General features: G+C 57.1%; 1 protein-coding gene and 1 long non-coding RNA gene across 10 annotated transcripts in view; one reads left to right on the top strand and one right to left on the bottom strand.

The window, feature by feature from the left end:
• Positions 1-14,043, top strand: part of DOCK6 (dedicator of cytokinesis 6) — a 41,312-nt gene extending 27,269 nt beyond the window's left edge. For 4 of the 6 annotated variants that reach the window (XM_059160009.1, XM_059160008.1, XM_059160007.1 and 1 more), the window contains 24 exons: positions 471-584; positions 703-873; positions 1,219-1,358; positions 1,456-1,625; positions 3,448-3,608; positions 3,955-4,137; positions 4,454-4,580; positions 4,904-4,988; positions 5,109-5,205; positions 5,345-5,479; positions 5,781-5,933; positions 6,102-6,260; positions 6,426-6,526; positions 7,065-7,257; positions 7,349-7,492; positions 10,009-10,140; positions 10,233-10,247; positions 11,547-11,672; positions 11,773-11,862; positions 12,186-12,422; positions 12,654-12,797; positions 12,880-12,986; positions 13,238-13,399; positions 13,797-14,043. In XM_059160009.1, the coding sequence (XP_059015992.1) occupies positions 471-584; positions 703-873; positions 1,219-1,358; positions 1,456-1,625; positions 3,448-3,608; positions 3,955-4,137; positions 4,454-4,580; positions 4,904-4,988; positions 5,109-5,205; positions 5,345-5,479; positions 5,781-5,933; positions 6,102-6,260; positions 6,426-6,526; positions 7,065-7,257; positions 7,349-7,492; positions 10,009-10,140; positions 10,233-10,247; positions 11,547-11,672; positions 11,773-11,862; positions 12,186-12,422; positions 12,654-12,797; positions 12,880-12,986; positions 13,238-13,399; positions 13,797-13,839 (3,189 nt within the window). In that variant the 3' untranslated portion in view covers positions 13,840-14,043. Of the gene's footprint in view, positions 1-470; positions 585-702; positions 874-1,218; positions 1,359-1,455; positions 1,626-3,447; positions 3,609-3,954; positions 4,138-4,453; positions 4,581-4,903; positions 4,989-5,108; positions 5,206-5,344; positions 5,480-5,780; positions 5,934-6,101; positions 6,261-6,425; positions 6,527-7,064; positions 7,258-7,348; positions 7,493-10,008; positions 10,141-10,232; positions 10,248-11,546; positions 11,673-11,772; positions 11,863-12,185; positions 12,423-12,653; positions 12,798-12,879; positions 12,987-13,237; positions 13,400-13,796 lie in introns of those variants that run through there. The other 2 variants (XR_009350599.1, XM_059160010.1) reach the window with 2 other exon arrangements.
• On the bottom strand, positions 8,695-14,898 carry LOC131823547 (uncharacterized). Of its 4 annotated transcripts, none has more exons than XR_009350603.1 (5): positions 14,803-14,898; positions 11,451-14,192; positions 10,444-11,258; positions 10,195-10,344; positions 8,695-9,703 (listed from the first exon to the last, which is right to left on the bottom strand). It is a non-coding gene; the product is annotated as an uncharacterized LOC131823547 (long non-coding RNA). The 4 variants fall into 4 exon arrangements; XR_009350602.1 differs by having other exon boundaries at positions 10,195-10,340; XR_009350600.1 differs by having other exon boundaries at positions 10,195-11,258; positions 14,803-14,897.
• Positions 14,899-14,910: the final 12 nt, after the last annotated feature.

The following is a 14,910-nucleotide window of genomic DNA, read 5'->3' as shown; positions in this document are numbered from 1 at the left end:
GTGACCACATCACTCTCCCCAAAATCCCATTGGCCAGGTTATGGTCACATGATTATTCTCAGCCTCAAGGGAGGCTGGGAAATGTGGTCTTCATCCAGCTCTGAACTGGGAAGAAGGGTTTCAGTGCTCTGAGTGGGAGAGGATTTGGGGGAAGTCAGTAGCCAGTTTCTGCCGTCCATATTGTGTTGTTCCCATCTAATGAAAGGAAAGAAAACAGTGTTCTGAACCGAGTCCTGAGAAGTGTAGACATACAGCCGTGGGAAAGGGGCGGGACAGAGGGAAGAGGACAACCGGGAAGGCCAGGTGCATCTGGAGGCCAGAAATGAGGGTGTGTCAAGAAGCCCCAAGGCTTTGGGGCAGTGATGCGGCTCCTGGAGGTCATGGGTGACCCTCGGAGGAGCCAGGCCCAGTGTGGAGACTGAGGCTCCATGGGACAAGTGGGCGTGGGCTGACCGGCCCTGTGCCCCCAGGACGCAGAGCTGGCCGAGCGCCTGAACGCCAGCCTGGCCTTCTTCCTCAGCGATCTGCTGTCCCTGGTGGACCGCGGCTTCATCTTCAGCCTGGTCCGGGCCCACTACAAGCAGGTACGGGTGGGCGTGGTGGGCGTGGTGGGCGTGGCGGGCGTGGCACAGCCGCGGTGGGGTGGTGGGCTGGGTGGGTGGAGCCAGTGAAGGTCGCCCCGCTGATTCCCCTCCCCCACAGGTGTCCGCGCGGCTGCAGTCGGCCCCCAACCCTGCGTTGCTGCTGACGCTTCGCATGGACTTCACCCGCATCCTGTGCAGCCACGAGCACTACGTGACCCTCAACCTCCCCTGCTGCCCCCTGTCGCCCCCAGCGTCGCCCTCGCCCTCTGTATCCTCCACCACCTCCCAGGTGCGCTGGCCTCACTTCTGGCTCCTTCTCTTGACCTTCCCCGACTCGCCTTCAGCCCCTCTTCCCTCATTTGCCCATTTCAGAGTGGGCGGCTGCCCAGGTAGCCGGACCCTTCACTTCTGACCCCCACTCTTGGTAATTTCTTGTGTGGGAGCGGGGAACCAACTTCTTATTTCTCATCTCTAAATCCTAATTCCCGCCTGGGGTTCCATTTGGTGTTTTTCTGACTTGTAACTTGCCTCCAGGCCCTGTCACCTCACATGTGGTAGTTAACACCAGTCTCTCCCCTCTGACCCTTGACCCCTGCCTCCTGCCATCTCTGCTTTCTCTTCCTGCCCTCTGCAGAGCTCCACCTTCTCCAGCCAGGCCCCGGACCCCAAGGTAACCAGCATGTTCGAGCTGAGTGGGCCGTTCCGACAACAGCACTTCCTGGCTGGGCTCCTGCTGACAGAATTGGCGCTGGCCCTGGAGCCTGAGGCCGAGGGGTGAGCACAGGCCCGCTCTGGCCCCCAGGCTGGTGGAAAGGTCCAGGAGACATGTCCGCTCCAACCCGAGCTCCTTGCTCCCCACCACCCCCCACAGGGCATCCCTGCTGCACAAGAAGGCCATCAGCGCCGTGCACAGCCTGCTCTGTAGCCACGACGCCGACCCCCGCTATGCCGAGGCTTCTGTGAAGGCCCGTGTGGCCGAGTTGTACCTGCCACTGCTGTCGCTCGCACGGGATACACTGCCACGCCTGCACGATTTTGCTGGTCAGTGGGCCGGGGCAGGCCAGGGCTGCACGATCCAGAGGCTTCCCTGATCACACCAGCTCAGGTCGGGAAGGGCGGGGAGCAGGGTTAGGAATAAAAGCATGGGTGATGGGGACAGATGAAGAAGTTCCAGTGTGCTGCTCTGGGGCCCCAGGTGAGGCGTTAACTTCTCTGAGCCAAAAGGTTTCTTACCTATTACTTGGGGACAGTGGTCACATTCACTACTTCCTAGAGTTATGTGAAAATCTGGGGAGCAGCGTACTGGGATACTGTCACACCCTGATAGGTGAGGAGGGGCAGGTGGGGAAGGAACATCGGGATGAGGGGAAATTCAGAGCCCCGTGTTCATTCAGTCACTCCCCGTTAGCATTCCCTGGCACCGGGGGGACAGGGGACAGTTGGAAGCACAGACTGAGGATTTCTGGGTGGATCCGCTTTGTCATTTGGGCAAAATTCTCAGTCTTTACCTCTTGGATTTTTTTTCTGCCTCATTTTCTCGCTTCTCTCCTTCTGGGACTCCAACTGCACGTATGTTAGACCCGTGGAGTGCATTCACGTGCCTGCTGCGCTCTGTTCTGTTTCCATTTTATTTTCAGTTGGGAAACTTTCCATTTACCTGTATTTGAGCTCACTGCTTCTGTCTTCTCTGGCTGTGTCCAGCCCTCTGTTAACCCCATCCACGAGTTCCGAATTTCAGATGTTAATATTTTTCGGCTATAAAATGGTCGTTTGATATTTTGGTGTGTTTTTGTAGATCCCAGTTCTCTATTGAAATCTACCATTTTTTAACCCATGTTTGTCTATCTTTTCTGCCAATTCATACATTAACATCCTTTTTTGATAATTCCAACATTTGGTCATCTGTGTGCCTGCTTCTATTGTCTGTTTTTCTCCCTTATCAATTATATTTTCCTGCCTCATCCTATGTCTTACAACTCGTTATGGTATTTTGGATGTTGTATGTGAACAAATCGTCAGGACTGAGGCAGTGTCATCCTTTCCCAGTGATAGCTCCTCTTTCCCTCCCATATGAAGAGAGGAAAATGGGAGGGCCACCTCAGTCTGGTCAGGAACTGAGCTAGGTTAAGCCACACTGGAGATTTCATTAAATTCAGTCAATGCTTTGTCTCAAGACTCTCTGGGGTGATACTGGTTCTGTATTTGTTGGCATTTCCTGTCTCTGGTGAGACCTTTGGGGGTGGGGACAGCTAAAGGGGTGATTCTTAAAACCCTAGAGTTTGGAAGCAGACTCTTTAGGTTAAAATCCCATCTCTACCATTTACCTGCTGTGTGACCCCAGGCCTCAGTTTCTGTGCCTCAGTTTCCTCATCCATAAAGTGGGGACGCTAAAATCATTTATCTCATAGGGTTGTTTTGAAGTTTAAGAGTTAGTATTTTCCAAGTCCTTAGAATGGCACTTGGCACATAGGAGACTATCTGAGTGCCCATTGATGGCTATGATAGTGACAGCATTTATTATTAATTATTATTACTGTTATTCCTGCCACTGTTCCATCATCACTGTAGTAAACATATATAGCTCCTGTGAGCCAGGCCACATTCTGAGTGTCGAACATGTAGCAGCAGCCAGGGCAGATAGAGTTGAGGCCTTTGTCATCTTACAGACAATGGTATGATAGATGTGTCTAATCATAGGCACAAAAAGTGAGCTCTGAGAATAGGTAACTGGAGACCTCACCCTGGTCTGGGGGAGCGGTAGCAGGGAAGGCTTCCCTGAGGAGGCGAACTTTGAGCTAGGCTATGAGATCGAGAAAGTACTTACCAAGGGTTCATTCTTCTGTCCCCCTGTCCCTGCCCCCAGAGGGCCCAGGTCAACGGTCAAGACTGGCCTCGATGCTCGACTCAGACACAGAAGGGGAAGGGGACATCGGAGGCACCATCAACCCCTCAGTAGCCATGGCCATCGCTGGTGGGCCCCTAGCCCCCGGCTCCCGGGCCAGCATCTCCCAGGGTCCAGTGGCAGTGAGTATGGCGCTGGTCCCCAGAGTCACCATCCAACCTGGTAATAGAAATTATGTAAGGATATTTGTTTGTTTGAAGATTTTATTTATTTATTTGACACAGATCACAAGTAGGCAGAGAGGCAGAGAGAGGGGGAAGCAGGCTCCCCGCTGAGCAGAGAGCCCGACACAGGGCTCGATCCAAGGACCCTGAGATCATGACCTGAGCGGAAGGCAGAGGCTTAACCCACTGAGCCACCCAGGCGCCCCCATATGGATATTCTGATAGGCCAGTGCTCATCACAGTGTGGAGGACATGAGAGTCAACTCCATCCCTTCTGAGCACCCTCTCCCCTGTCTGGCCCCAGGCTTCTCGCTCAGGCTATCCCCTCTCTGCCGAGTCCAGCCGGACCTTACTGGTGTGTGTGCTCTGGGTACTGAAGAACGCCGAGCCGGCCCTCCTGCAGCGCTGGGCTGCTGACCTTGCCCTCCCTCAGCTGGGCCGCCTCTTGGACTTGCTTTACCTTTGCCTGGCTGCCTTTGAGTACAAGGTATGGGGCTGGGGGTGGGGTGGGCCTGGGGATTGAGTGGGTGGACAGGGCCAAGGTGAACCATCTTCACGCACAGGTGCCTGTGGGTTTGAGGGTCAAGGGGTGGGCCGTTTCTGGGCTTAGCCAAAGAGCGAAGGGAGAATTGTCTTCATGAATCGAATTGGGAATGGGCTAAGACCTTGCAGGAAAGGGGAGAGCCGTGTCTCCAAGCACATGATTCTGGAGGTCAGAAAAGGCTGAATGAGTGTGACCAAGCAGCCCAGGTGTCATAGGAAAGGGCAGAGTCAGCCCTGAACCCTGTTCTCTGCCCTCACAGGGGAAAAAGGCCTTTGAGCGCATCAACAGCCTCACGTTTAAGAAGTCACTGGACATGAAGGCTCGTCTGGAGGAAGCCATCCTGGGCACCATTGGGGCACGACAGGAGATGGTCCGGCGGAGTCGTGGTGAGAGGGAGATATACCCTGTGCACATCCCCCTGCCCCGGCTGCTCCCAGCCTTTGACAGACCCCAAGAAGAGGGCATCTGTACCTCTGTGTCTGCCTCACCTTCCCCAGAAAGAAGTGCACACGTTGTCCCCATGCACACGCATCTGTGCTCCTTGTCCATTTTCATGTCATTCATGTTTAACTGTGTTTCCTTAGCATGTACATGTGTCACCCGGTGTCCTCATGGGTTGACCCACGTGTACCTTAATGCCTGAGCAGGTCTCATGGTTGCATGTCCTTATGTTTTTGTGCATCTGGGAACACGCACCTGCGCATCTCAGAGAGGAGCCCATTTGGAAATCAGGAGAACGTACGCTGGCGGAAGAGCGTCACGCACTGGAGACAGACCTCGGACCGTGTGGACAAGTGGGTGTAGGCAGGAAGTTGTTTGCTGGGGTCCGACCAGTTTCCAGAGAACGGGGGCCCCTAAAGCACTTAAGGGAGGGAGAGCGAGCTCAGCACCCAGCCGTGTCCCATCCCCTCCAGGACTAAGGATGAAATGGAACATGAGGCCTTGGTGGAGGGGAACCTGGCAACTGAGACCAGCCTGGTGGTTTTAGATACACTGGAGATCATTGTGCAGGTAGGGCTTGAGCCAGCATGTCCCTGACCTCTGACCCCACCACTGTGCCTTGTGATCTCTGACTCCTGACCCTGGAAGCAGCTCAGTCCCTAACAGCTGGATTTCTGACTCCTTTTCCCCATCCCTGACCCCCCTGCAGACCGTGATGCTGTCGGAGGCCCGGGAGAGCATCTTGGGGGCCGTGCTGAAGGTTGTACTGTATAGTCTGGGCAGCGCCCAGAGCGCCCTCTTCCTGCAGCATGGCTTGGCCACACAGCGAGCCCTAGTGTCCAAGGTAAGCCCTGCTCCACAGGCAGGGCTCTGAGGGATTGGTGTAGCCTGCTGAGCCCCTACCGTGTGCTCAGCCACTTCGTGAGACACACTCCGTAGCCATCATTTACAGAGTGGGGAGCTGAGGATCAGAGTGGCAGAGTCACTCACGCAGGGTCACACAGCATCTTCCCCTCATTCTGAAGCCCACCGTGCTTGGCCAGAGGGGGCAGGACACTGATGCCCCTGCCAGAGTCCCCATCCGGGACCTTCTGTGCCATGAGGGGAAGGGGCTGACCTGTGCCTGTGTGGCCCTGGGGGGACAGTTCCCAGAGCTGCTGTTCGAGGAGGACACTGAGCTGTGCGCCGACCTCTGCCTGAGGCTCCTGCGACACTGCGGCAGCCGCGTCAGCACCATCCGCACGCACGCCAGCGCCTCGCTCTACCTCCTCATGCGCCAGAATTTCGAGATTGGCAACGTAAGTGGAAGTGGCAGGCGGAGGGCATGGCTGGCCGACCCGAGGCGCCGGTGAGGGAGGGCGGCCAGCCAGAGAGGGTTGTGCGGTCGATGGGGGGCAGGAGGAGCGGGCCCCGAGGGTGAGGGTCCCGGGCTCACAGGCGTGCTCGTCCTTCCCGGCTCCTCATAGAACTTTGCCCGCGTGAAGATGCAAGTGACCATGTCGCTGTCGTCCCTAGTGGGGACGACGCAGAGCTTCAGCGAAGAGCACCTGAGACGGTCACTCAAGACCATCCTCACCTACGCCGAGGAGGACGTGGGCCTGCGGGACAGCACCTTCGCCGAGCAGGTGACACCGCCGGGCCCCCGCCATGCCTTCCTCAGCCAGTGTCTTTGCCCGGCCGGCTTTGCCACTGCGCCCCCTCCCCCAGCCCTGCCCCACCACTGAGGCTGTCGGGCATGTCGCGATGCCCTCATCGTGCCCGGCCGCTCCCCCTCCACCCCCCCATTCCAGGTCCAGGACCTGATGTTCAACTTGCACATGATCCTGACGGACACGGTGAAGATGAAGGAGCATCAGGAGGACCCGGAGATGCTCATTGATCTTATGTACAGGTGAGGGGGGCTGGGTGGGCCCTCCGGCACTCCCACCCACGGCAGGTGGGGAGAGAGAGCGGTGAGCAGGCAGGAGGGGGCACAGGCAAGGGGAGGGCAAGGTGAGTGACGCTGCGGAGGGTGCCGGGCGGACATGCCTGGAGGATGACAGAGAGTGACAGAGAGAGTAAGGACAAGTGAGGGGCACAGGCGGGAGCCAGGTGAGGGGCTGACCGGTGACGGGTCTGGGAACAAGTGATTCAGAGGAGAGGTGAGGGGTGTTTGGGAAGAAGTAGGGGAGTGGGAGGTGGGAGATGCCTGATGATGGAGCTAGGGAAGGCGTGGGGGCCGACGGGAGGTGGTGGCCTGGTGCATGGGGTGCGGGGGAGGCGCCCAAGCAAGGGGAACGGGGGCGTGGCCTCCCATTCCAGCTGAGGAGCCTGGCTGGTGCTGGGCCCTGAGGGTGGGATAACGAGTAGAGGGGGTGGACCCGTGAGGGGCCGGCAGTGGGGGCTGGGCGAGTCCCTATCCCCCTCACCATCCCCCACCTGCATGCCAGGATTGCCCGCGGCTACCAGGGCTCCCCCGACCTGCGGCTGACGTGGTTGCAGAACATGGCGGGGAAGCACGCGGAGCTGGGCAACCACGCGGAGGCCGCCCAGTGCATGGTGCACGCCGCCGCTCTGGTGGCCGAGTACCTCGCCCTGCTGGAGGACAGCCGCTACCTGCCCGTGGGCTGCGTTTCCTTCCAGGTGAGCTGCTGGGGGTGGGGGGTGCGGGGGGGTGCGATGGGCAGGGGGTGGCACCCGTGGGCTGGGGGCCTGATGCCACCTCCCACCCCAGAACATCTCATCCAACGTGCTGGAGGAGTCTGCCATCTCCGACGACATCCTGTCGCCTGACGAGGAGGGCTTCTGCTCCGGGAAGCACTTCACAGAGCTGGGGCTGGTGGGGCTGCTGGAGCAGGCCGCTGCCTACTTCACCATGGTGAGGCCTGTGGGGGGCCGTGGGACGTGGGGTTCGGGCTGGGCTGGTGTCATCAGATCCACCGATGGGCCCAGTACCTGCTCCTGGAGGCTCCAGGTGAAGCCGCTGCCTGCTCCCTTTCTGGGCCAGGGACTGCCTGAGGACAATGGGGACTTTCACGAGCTCGGGTTACCTGCCTCTCTCCCTGTAAAACCCTTCACATGTGGCCTGGACATAGTTAGCTTTCCGTACATTCAGCTGCTGTTTAATTTTGTTTTATTAGAGAAAAGTTTGAGCACACGTAAAAGTCTGCACCTCCCTCCGTCCCCAGGGCCAGCGCTCGAATTCAGCAACCACCAGTCTCGACTCTCTGGTTTCATCTCCTCTTTGCCTCTCTGGTTTTGGTTTTTGGGTTTTGTTGTTGTTGTTTTTTTAAGATTTTATTTATTTATTTGACAGAGCTCACAAGTAGACAGAGAGGCAAGCAGAGAGAGAGAGAGAGGGGAAGCAGGCTCCCCACTGAGCAGAGAGCCCGACGTGGGACTCGATCCCAGGACCCCGGGACCATGACCTGAGCCGAAGGCAGAGGCTTTAACCCACTGAGCCAGCCAGGCGCCCCTGGTTTTTGGTTTTTGATGGCATTTTCTTTTCTCCCTTCTTTTTTTGTATATATATAAAAAGACAAGATCTTAATTTTCAGGTTTTTTGGTATATAAAAAAGATAAGCTCTTAATTTTCACAAATTGACCGATGAAACCCAACATGACCGTTCAGCTGTTTTGTTTTTTGTTTTTTAAAAGATTTTATTTATTTATTTATTTGACAGAGAGAGATCACAGGTAGGCAGAGAGGCAGGCAGAGAGAAAGGAAGGGAAGCAGGCTCCCCGCTGAGCAGAGAGCCTGATGCGGGGCTCGATCCCACAAACCCTGGGATCATGACCCAGGGCTTAACCCACTGAGCCACCCAGGTGCCCATTGTTTTTTTTCTTTCCAAACCTTGCCTACTCAGTGTGGTCTAAGGACCAGCAGCATGGTTACCGGCTGGAGGCTTGTTATAAATGCAGAGTCCTGGGCCCTCCAACCCTCTGAACCCTATATTTCAACAAGATCTCAGAGATCCCTGTGTGTGTTGGGAGTCAGAGAAGTTCCAGCTTAAAACAAACCCTACCCCTCACACTGTCACCTGTACAGTACCTCTCTGTGCGGCCTCACTGATGAAATCCTTTTTATTTTTTTTAAAGATTTTATTGATTTATTTATTTGTCAGAGAAAAAGAGAGCACAAGAAAGTAGAGACAGAGAGAGAAGCAGGCTCCCCACTGAGCAAAGATCCCAATGTGGGACTCAATCCCAGGACCCTGGAATCATGACCTGAGCCAAAGGCAGCAGCTTAACCAACTGAGCCACTACTCAGTTGTCCCTGATGAAATCGTTTATTCAACTCTTTAATACCAGTCCGCGCTTAGATGTCTCTGACAATCTCGAAACCATTTTCTTTTTGCAATTGATTTGTTCGGATCAGGATTCATGTAAAAACTCACAGTGGCTGTGACTGACAAGTCTCTTAAGGCTCTTTGAATCAAAGAAAGAAAACAAGAATGAGAGGGCATCAGTTCCCCACTTTTTACAATAGGGTTTTTAATGTTTTCCTTAATAGGTTGAAGCCCAGGTGTTGTATTGTCCACTGCTCTAAAAAGGTTTTCTCCAGTTGGCTTGCTTGAGTGAAAGCAATTGGATTTTCCCTTGCATTTCACTTGTTGGGACCTCGGCTTTGTTCCAAGGGGTTTTCTGGCCCAGCCAGGGCTCTGGCTGCATCCAGTGGTGTTGCTTTACCTGTTCCTCACTTCCCCGTGTTTATGGGAACTGGTGATCAGATCCAGAGCCCTGCTCAGATTCAAGGTCAGGTTTTCCAGAGAGAAATCTTTTCTATGCTGCCAGCCCCAATAGTGGGGTTTTCATTATAGTCATTGTGTTAAAGGCTCAGAAACAAAAGCCTTGGGAATAAATTAGACAGTAGACACAGACCGCTCACAGTTGGCCACCAAATGTTCCAGGGTGTCTGGTGTGTGCCCGGCTCGATGCTGGTACCAGCTGTGGGTCAGGGGCACTTAGGAGCAGCCATTACCATGTCCCAGGAGGTAGCTGGGTGTGGAGGTCTTGGGCACCAAACCAAAAGGGCTGGTGTTCAGGTCCTGGCCCTGGGGAGCCATGTCTCTGAGTTCTAGTTTTCCCTCTGAGAAAGGAAAACAAAACAAAACAAAACAAACTCCTCCCACAGATGAAGGAACATGGGTAAAATACAGATGTACACAGCACCCGGTCCGTAGTAAGCAAGGTAGAGACCATTTAGGGATCTGTGGGGGTTGAGTGGAAAGACTGGTGTCCTATCGAGGGCAGGGTGGTCAGGGTGGGCTTCCTGGAGTAGGTGATGAAAGATGGAGCTCTAGAGCATGGGTAGTTGTACAGATGGTGGGCTGTGCCAGGCAGGAGAGAGAGCTAGGGAGGATGCTGGGAATCTTGATGTGCCCCCACCACCAGGGCGGGCTCTACGAGGCAGTGAACGAGGTCTACAAGACCCTTATCCCCATCCTGGAAGCCCACCGAGACTACAAGAAGCTGGCTGCCGTTCATGGCAAACTGCAGGAGGCCTTCACCAAGATCATGCACCAGGTGGGCCCAGGATGCCCTCCCAGACCCTGCCCTTGGCCCCACCTCCCGTCTTACCACAGCTCAGCTGATGCTGATCCTTCTCTCCCCCACAGAGCTCCGGCTGGGAGGTGAGTCAGCCCAGTGGCCACCTGCCTCTGGGGCCCCCATGATGGCTGGTCAGCAGTGGTCAGGGACCACCAGAGGGTGCTGGAGGAACATAGCTGCCTGGCCACAGGGGTTGGTGCTCAGTGGGCAGTGACGCACCCTCTGCTTCCCCCAGGGCCCCCTCCCTACCCCAGATCCCGAGGGCAGCCTGTGACTCACCCAGCTGGGAGCTCTCCAGAGACACCCCTCCCTCGGGCAGGGCCAGCTTGGTCACTGCCTGTGAGGGGGGGCTCTGACTCTCTTCTTGTCTGTCTCTGTGTTCCTTCTTGTCTCTGTCTTGTGATCTCTTTCCCTGTCTCTTTGCCTCCATGTCTTGCTCACACACACTCTCTCTCTCTCTCTGGTTCTCTGGTTCTCTGGGTCTCTGTCTCTCACGGTCTCCCCCAGCTTCTCCCAGGATCTCTGCTCCTCATTTCCATCTCGTGCTCCCCCTCTCCCGCCTCTTCCCCACTTGGGTCTATTTTTAGGCATCTCCTAGTTTGGGGAGAATTTTCTGGCCAAAGAAGGCAGGAACCCAGAGCCAAGATGGGAGGGCTGGGTGGGGGCCGGGTAGGATGGGCAGGTCCCCTCCTTCCCTGGATCTCTGGCCTCTGCCCGAAGAATGGTACTCCTAGGGCAGCATAACCAGGACCCTGGGGGTTGGGGGCTCTTACCTCTGACCTCTCCCATGACTTTGTGTCTCCCTTCCCTACCAATACCCTTGTGCCCGCCCCATTCTGCCTGGATCGGCCTTGGTGAGTGAACATGGAGCTACCCTCTTCCTTTCTGGCAGAGGGTGGGATACCTGGTTGGGAAGGGGGGTGCCCTGGAACTAGGGAGACAGAGCCTCTGTCCTAGAGGGCTGTGCATTTCCTCAACCACTTAAGCATTTATTGAGCACCTGCTGTATACCCAGCCCTGTAGGCATTGAGGACACAGTGGTAAGCAATAGAGCCGTAGTCCTGATTTCATACTGAGATCCAGACTCTGAAGAACTGCATGGGACGAGAGGGATAGTCAGAAAGCAGGGGCTTGTGCTGAACGAAAACAAAGATTTGGGGGAGCCAGGGAACAAAGGGTGGGGAGAAAGAGGGAGGGTGTGGGCAGCTAGCTGTTGTCTGGGTCTCAGGGTCCCCCCGACTATGCCTATGACCGAATGTTCTTAGGGTTTCCCTGGCCCTGCCCACCTCTTTGGCCCATGGGGCTCAGGATCATGCATCCCCAAGGCAAGGGGACCTCTAGAGAGGCGTCCCGGGCCACAGCTCCCCTTCTCACAGATGCAGCGCGTTTTTGGGACGTACTTCCGCGTGGGCTTCTATGGTGCCCGCTTTGGCGACCTGGACGAGCAGGAGTTTGTGTATAAGGAGCCATCCATCACCAAGTTGGCTGAGATCTCACACCGGCTGGAGGCACGTCCCGGCGGTAGGGGGTAGACGGGCACTGGGCTGTGCTGGGGCGGCGTGGGGGCTGCTGTTCCTCTGCGGCCCCAAGTCAGCCCCGTGTCCCCAGGAGTTCTACACGGAGAGGTTTGGGGAGGACGTGGTCGAGATTGTCAAAGATTCGAACCCCGTGGACAAGACCAAGCTTGACCCACAGAAGGTGAGGAGGGCTCCTGACCATCCCGGGAACCCCCAAATCCTATCTTCAGGGAGACTCAAAAGCACTACTTCCTGGGGACCCTCAAATCCTATCCCTGGCACACTTCAGAGCTTATCTCCCTGAGGAACCCCAAATCCTTCTTTCTCGGAAGTTTCTCGAACATCGAGGCTTTGGGAGCTGTGGGAACCCCAGATTTAAAGCTCCCAAACCCAAGGAGGTCCAAATCCCCTCTCTCCAGCGATGGGGCCCTGCAGGGAGGCTGGCAAGCCCCAAGTGTGTGTACTGGGGCTGTGGGAGCCTCATACCTGAGCCCCGCGTCCCAGGCCTACATCCAGATCACTTACGTGGAACCGCACTTCGACACCTACGAGCTCAAGGACCGGGTGACCTACTTCGACCGCAACTACGGGCTGCGCACCTTCCTCTTCTGCACGCCCTTCACACCCGACGGCCGTGCACATGGGGAGCTGCCGGAACAGCACAAACGCAAGACCCTGCTCAGCACAGACCACGCCTTCCCCTACATCAAGACGCGAATCCGCGTGTGCCACCGGGAGGAGGTGGGCAGAGGCCCCGGACCCTGGGAGGGGAAAGGCCATGACCCAAGATCAGGGGAGGCCCGGTTACCCCAGACCCAGGCAGGCAGACTCCCCACGCCCTATTCATGACACAGCCTCTTGGAAGCCCTCTCCACCCCCAGCAGGGGGCCAGGTTGCCCTAGGCTGGCTGGGGTCAGGACATCTGCAGGCCGCAGCCAGTGCCTGCCAACTGCCCGGCCTCCCTCCCCACAGACAGTGCTGACACCGGTGGAGGTGGCCATCGAGGACATGCAGAAGAAGACACGGGAGCTGGCTTTCGCCACCGAGCAGGACCCGCCCGATGCCAAGATGCTACAGATGGTGCTACAGGGCTCTGTGGGGCCCACGGTGAACCAGGTACAGCCGGTGGGGCGGGCAGGCCATCCGAGGCACCCCCGGGGCCATGCAGACACCCTCATGAGCCCCTCTCACCTGGCAGGGACCCCTGGAGGTGGCCCAGGTATTTTTGGCAGAGATCCCAGAAGACCCCAAACTCTTCAGGCATCACAACAAGCTGCGGCTCTGTTTCAAGGACTTCTGCAAGAAGTAGGCCTGACCCCTCCGAGCCCCCCAACCATGGGCTCTTGGCCTTCCTGACGTCATACTGCCTCTCTGTAGCCCGGATGTCCAATATGGCGCTCCCACCTCTCTGGTTCTCCTGAAGTTTCCTCCACCTAGCAGACCTGCATTATAGCTCCTGCCACCCCTGTCCCCGTGCCTGGACCGCCCCCCACCTCTCCAGTCTTGCTTTCTCCTGACTTCCAGCCCCTGAGCCTCTTCTGCCATCTGTCTCTCAGGTGCGAGGATGCCCTGCGGAAGAACAAGGCCCTGATAGGACCCGACCAGAAGGAGTACCACCGGGAGCTAGAGCGGAATTATGCCCGCCTGCGGGAGGCTCTGCAGCCGCTGCTCACCCAGCGCCTGCCCCAGCTGCTGGCACCCACCACTGCGGGCCTCAGGTGCCTGACCCGGCCTCCCCAGCCATCGAGAGGGCAGAGGCGGGCACAAACGGGTGCTGTCCTACACATGCCTGTCAACACGCATGCTCACGGCATGGGCATGTGTAGGGGACACGCATGCAGGCTGGGCAGGCTCCTGGTAGCCACTTGGGAATCCTAGCTAGGTCATTTCCCAGACATGCAACTTCACCTTCCTGGGCCGCGATTTCCACATCTATAAAATGGGCACAATTATTAGCTTTGGTGGAAGATTCCAAAAGAGATTCTGTGAACTTATGGCCAGAGCAAAATGGATGGGAAAGGATCAGAATCCCTAGAAGGATCTTTAGAAGGGGGTTGGGGAGGCTGAGGAGTACTATGGAGTTGGCCATGTTGACCCACCTCATCCCTCCCCCAGGAACTCCTTGAACAGAGCAAGTTTCCGGAAAGCGGACCTCTGAGCCCAGGTGGCCTGAAGCCACACCCAGAAGAACCATCACCCTGGCCTCCACTGCCATGCCTTCCTGGGATTCTCCCCCAGCTGCGCACTGGGCTCTGGAGTGGTCATATTCACATGGGGCTGGGCCCTCTGTTCCTCTCTCTGTTCCCATTTGTGTGCACTGATGCCTCTTACCTTTTCTAATTTAAAGTGGTTTTCATAAGCAGCCTGTTTGATGTGAATCCTGGGAGCTGGGTCAGGGGCGCAATGTTTATCCACACACCCTGATCTTTGACAGACTCTGAGACTTCACTGGGTGCGGGAAACACCGCAGTGACACCAGATGCAAATTCCTGCCCTCCTGGGGCTGACATTCTGGTAGAGAAAGCAACACACAAATAATGTCACATCCCCATGGGGAATAATAGTACCATTAATTATGCCCTTGGGCCAGTACTCAGCCCTGCACTAAATGGCTCCTAAAAAGCCACCCATTTATGGGGCCTTTTTGCCTGAGGGACCTCCATTAGGCCCCTGCCTCCTAGTTAGTGAATTTTCTCAATGCCATTATCAGATAGAAAGCATTCTTAACCCCGTATTACAGGTGGGGAAACTGAGGCACAAGGCAGGCAGAGGCTTGGTGGGGACTGGGGCCCACGTCCAGTTTAGCCATTCCCTGCGCAGCCTCGCACTGACCCAGCCCCACTGCCCACCCCGCGGCAGTCACGCCACCACTCCGTACCAGGCCTGGGCTGGGTCGCTTCCAGCCCTCGGGCGGCGGGTTGGTGGGGGGAGGGGTGACCTCCCGCCGCCGCCACCGCCCGAGCCCTCCCGGAGCTGGGCCTCGGCCAGCCCCGCCCCCTCCCGCCCCCCGCAGCGCCCAGCTGCAGCGGTGGCGGGGACCGTGCCCCTGGGACTCCGGGAGGAGGAGCGAAAGGACCACACCAGACCCAGACCCCTTGCGCGCGCGCACACACACACACACCTGCGGTCCAGGTGCGATCGCCTTCTCCCGGCATCCCCCACCCTCCACCGCGGCCGGGACACCGGGCGGCTGGGGGCGGGGCCGGCCCAGAGGGGGCAGGGCGGGGGC

This window comes from Mustela lutreola, chromosome 2, assembly GCF_030435805.1.
Source record: "Mustela lutreola isolate mMusLut2 chromosome 2, mMusLut2.pri, whole genome shotgun sequence".
Lineage (NCBI taxonomy): Eukaryota > Metazoa > Chordata > Mammalia > Carnivora > Mustelidae > Mustela > Mustela lutreola.
The sequence above is the reverse complement of the archived record's forward strand: the minus strand, read 5'-3'. Positions and strand labels throughout refer to the sequence as shown.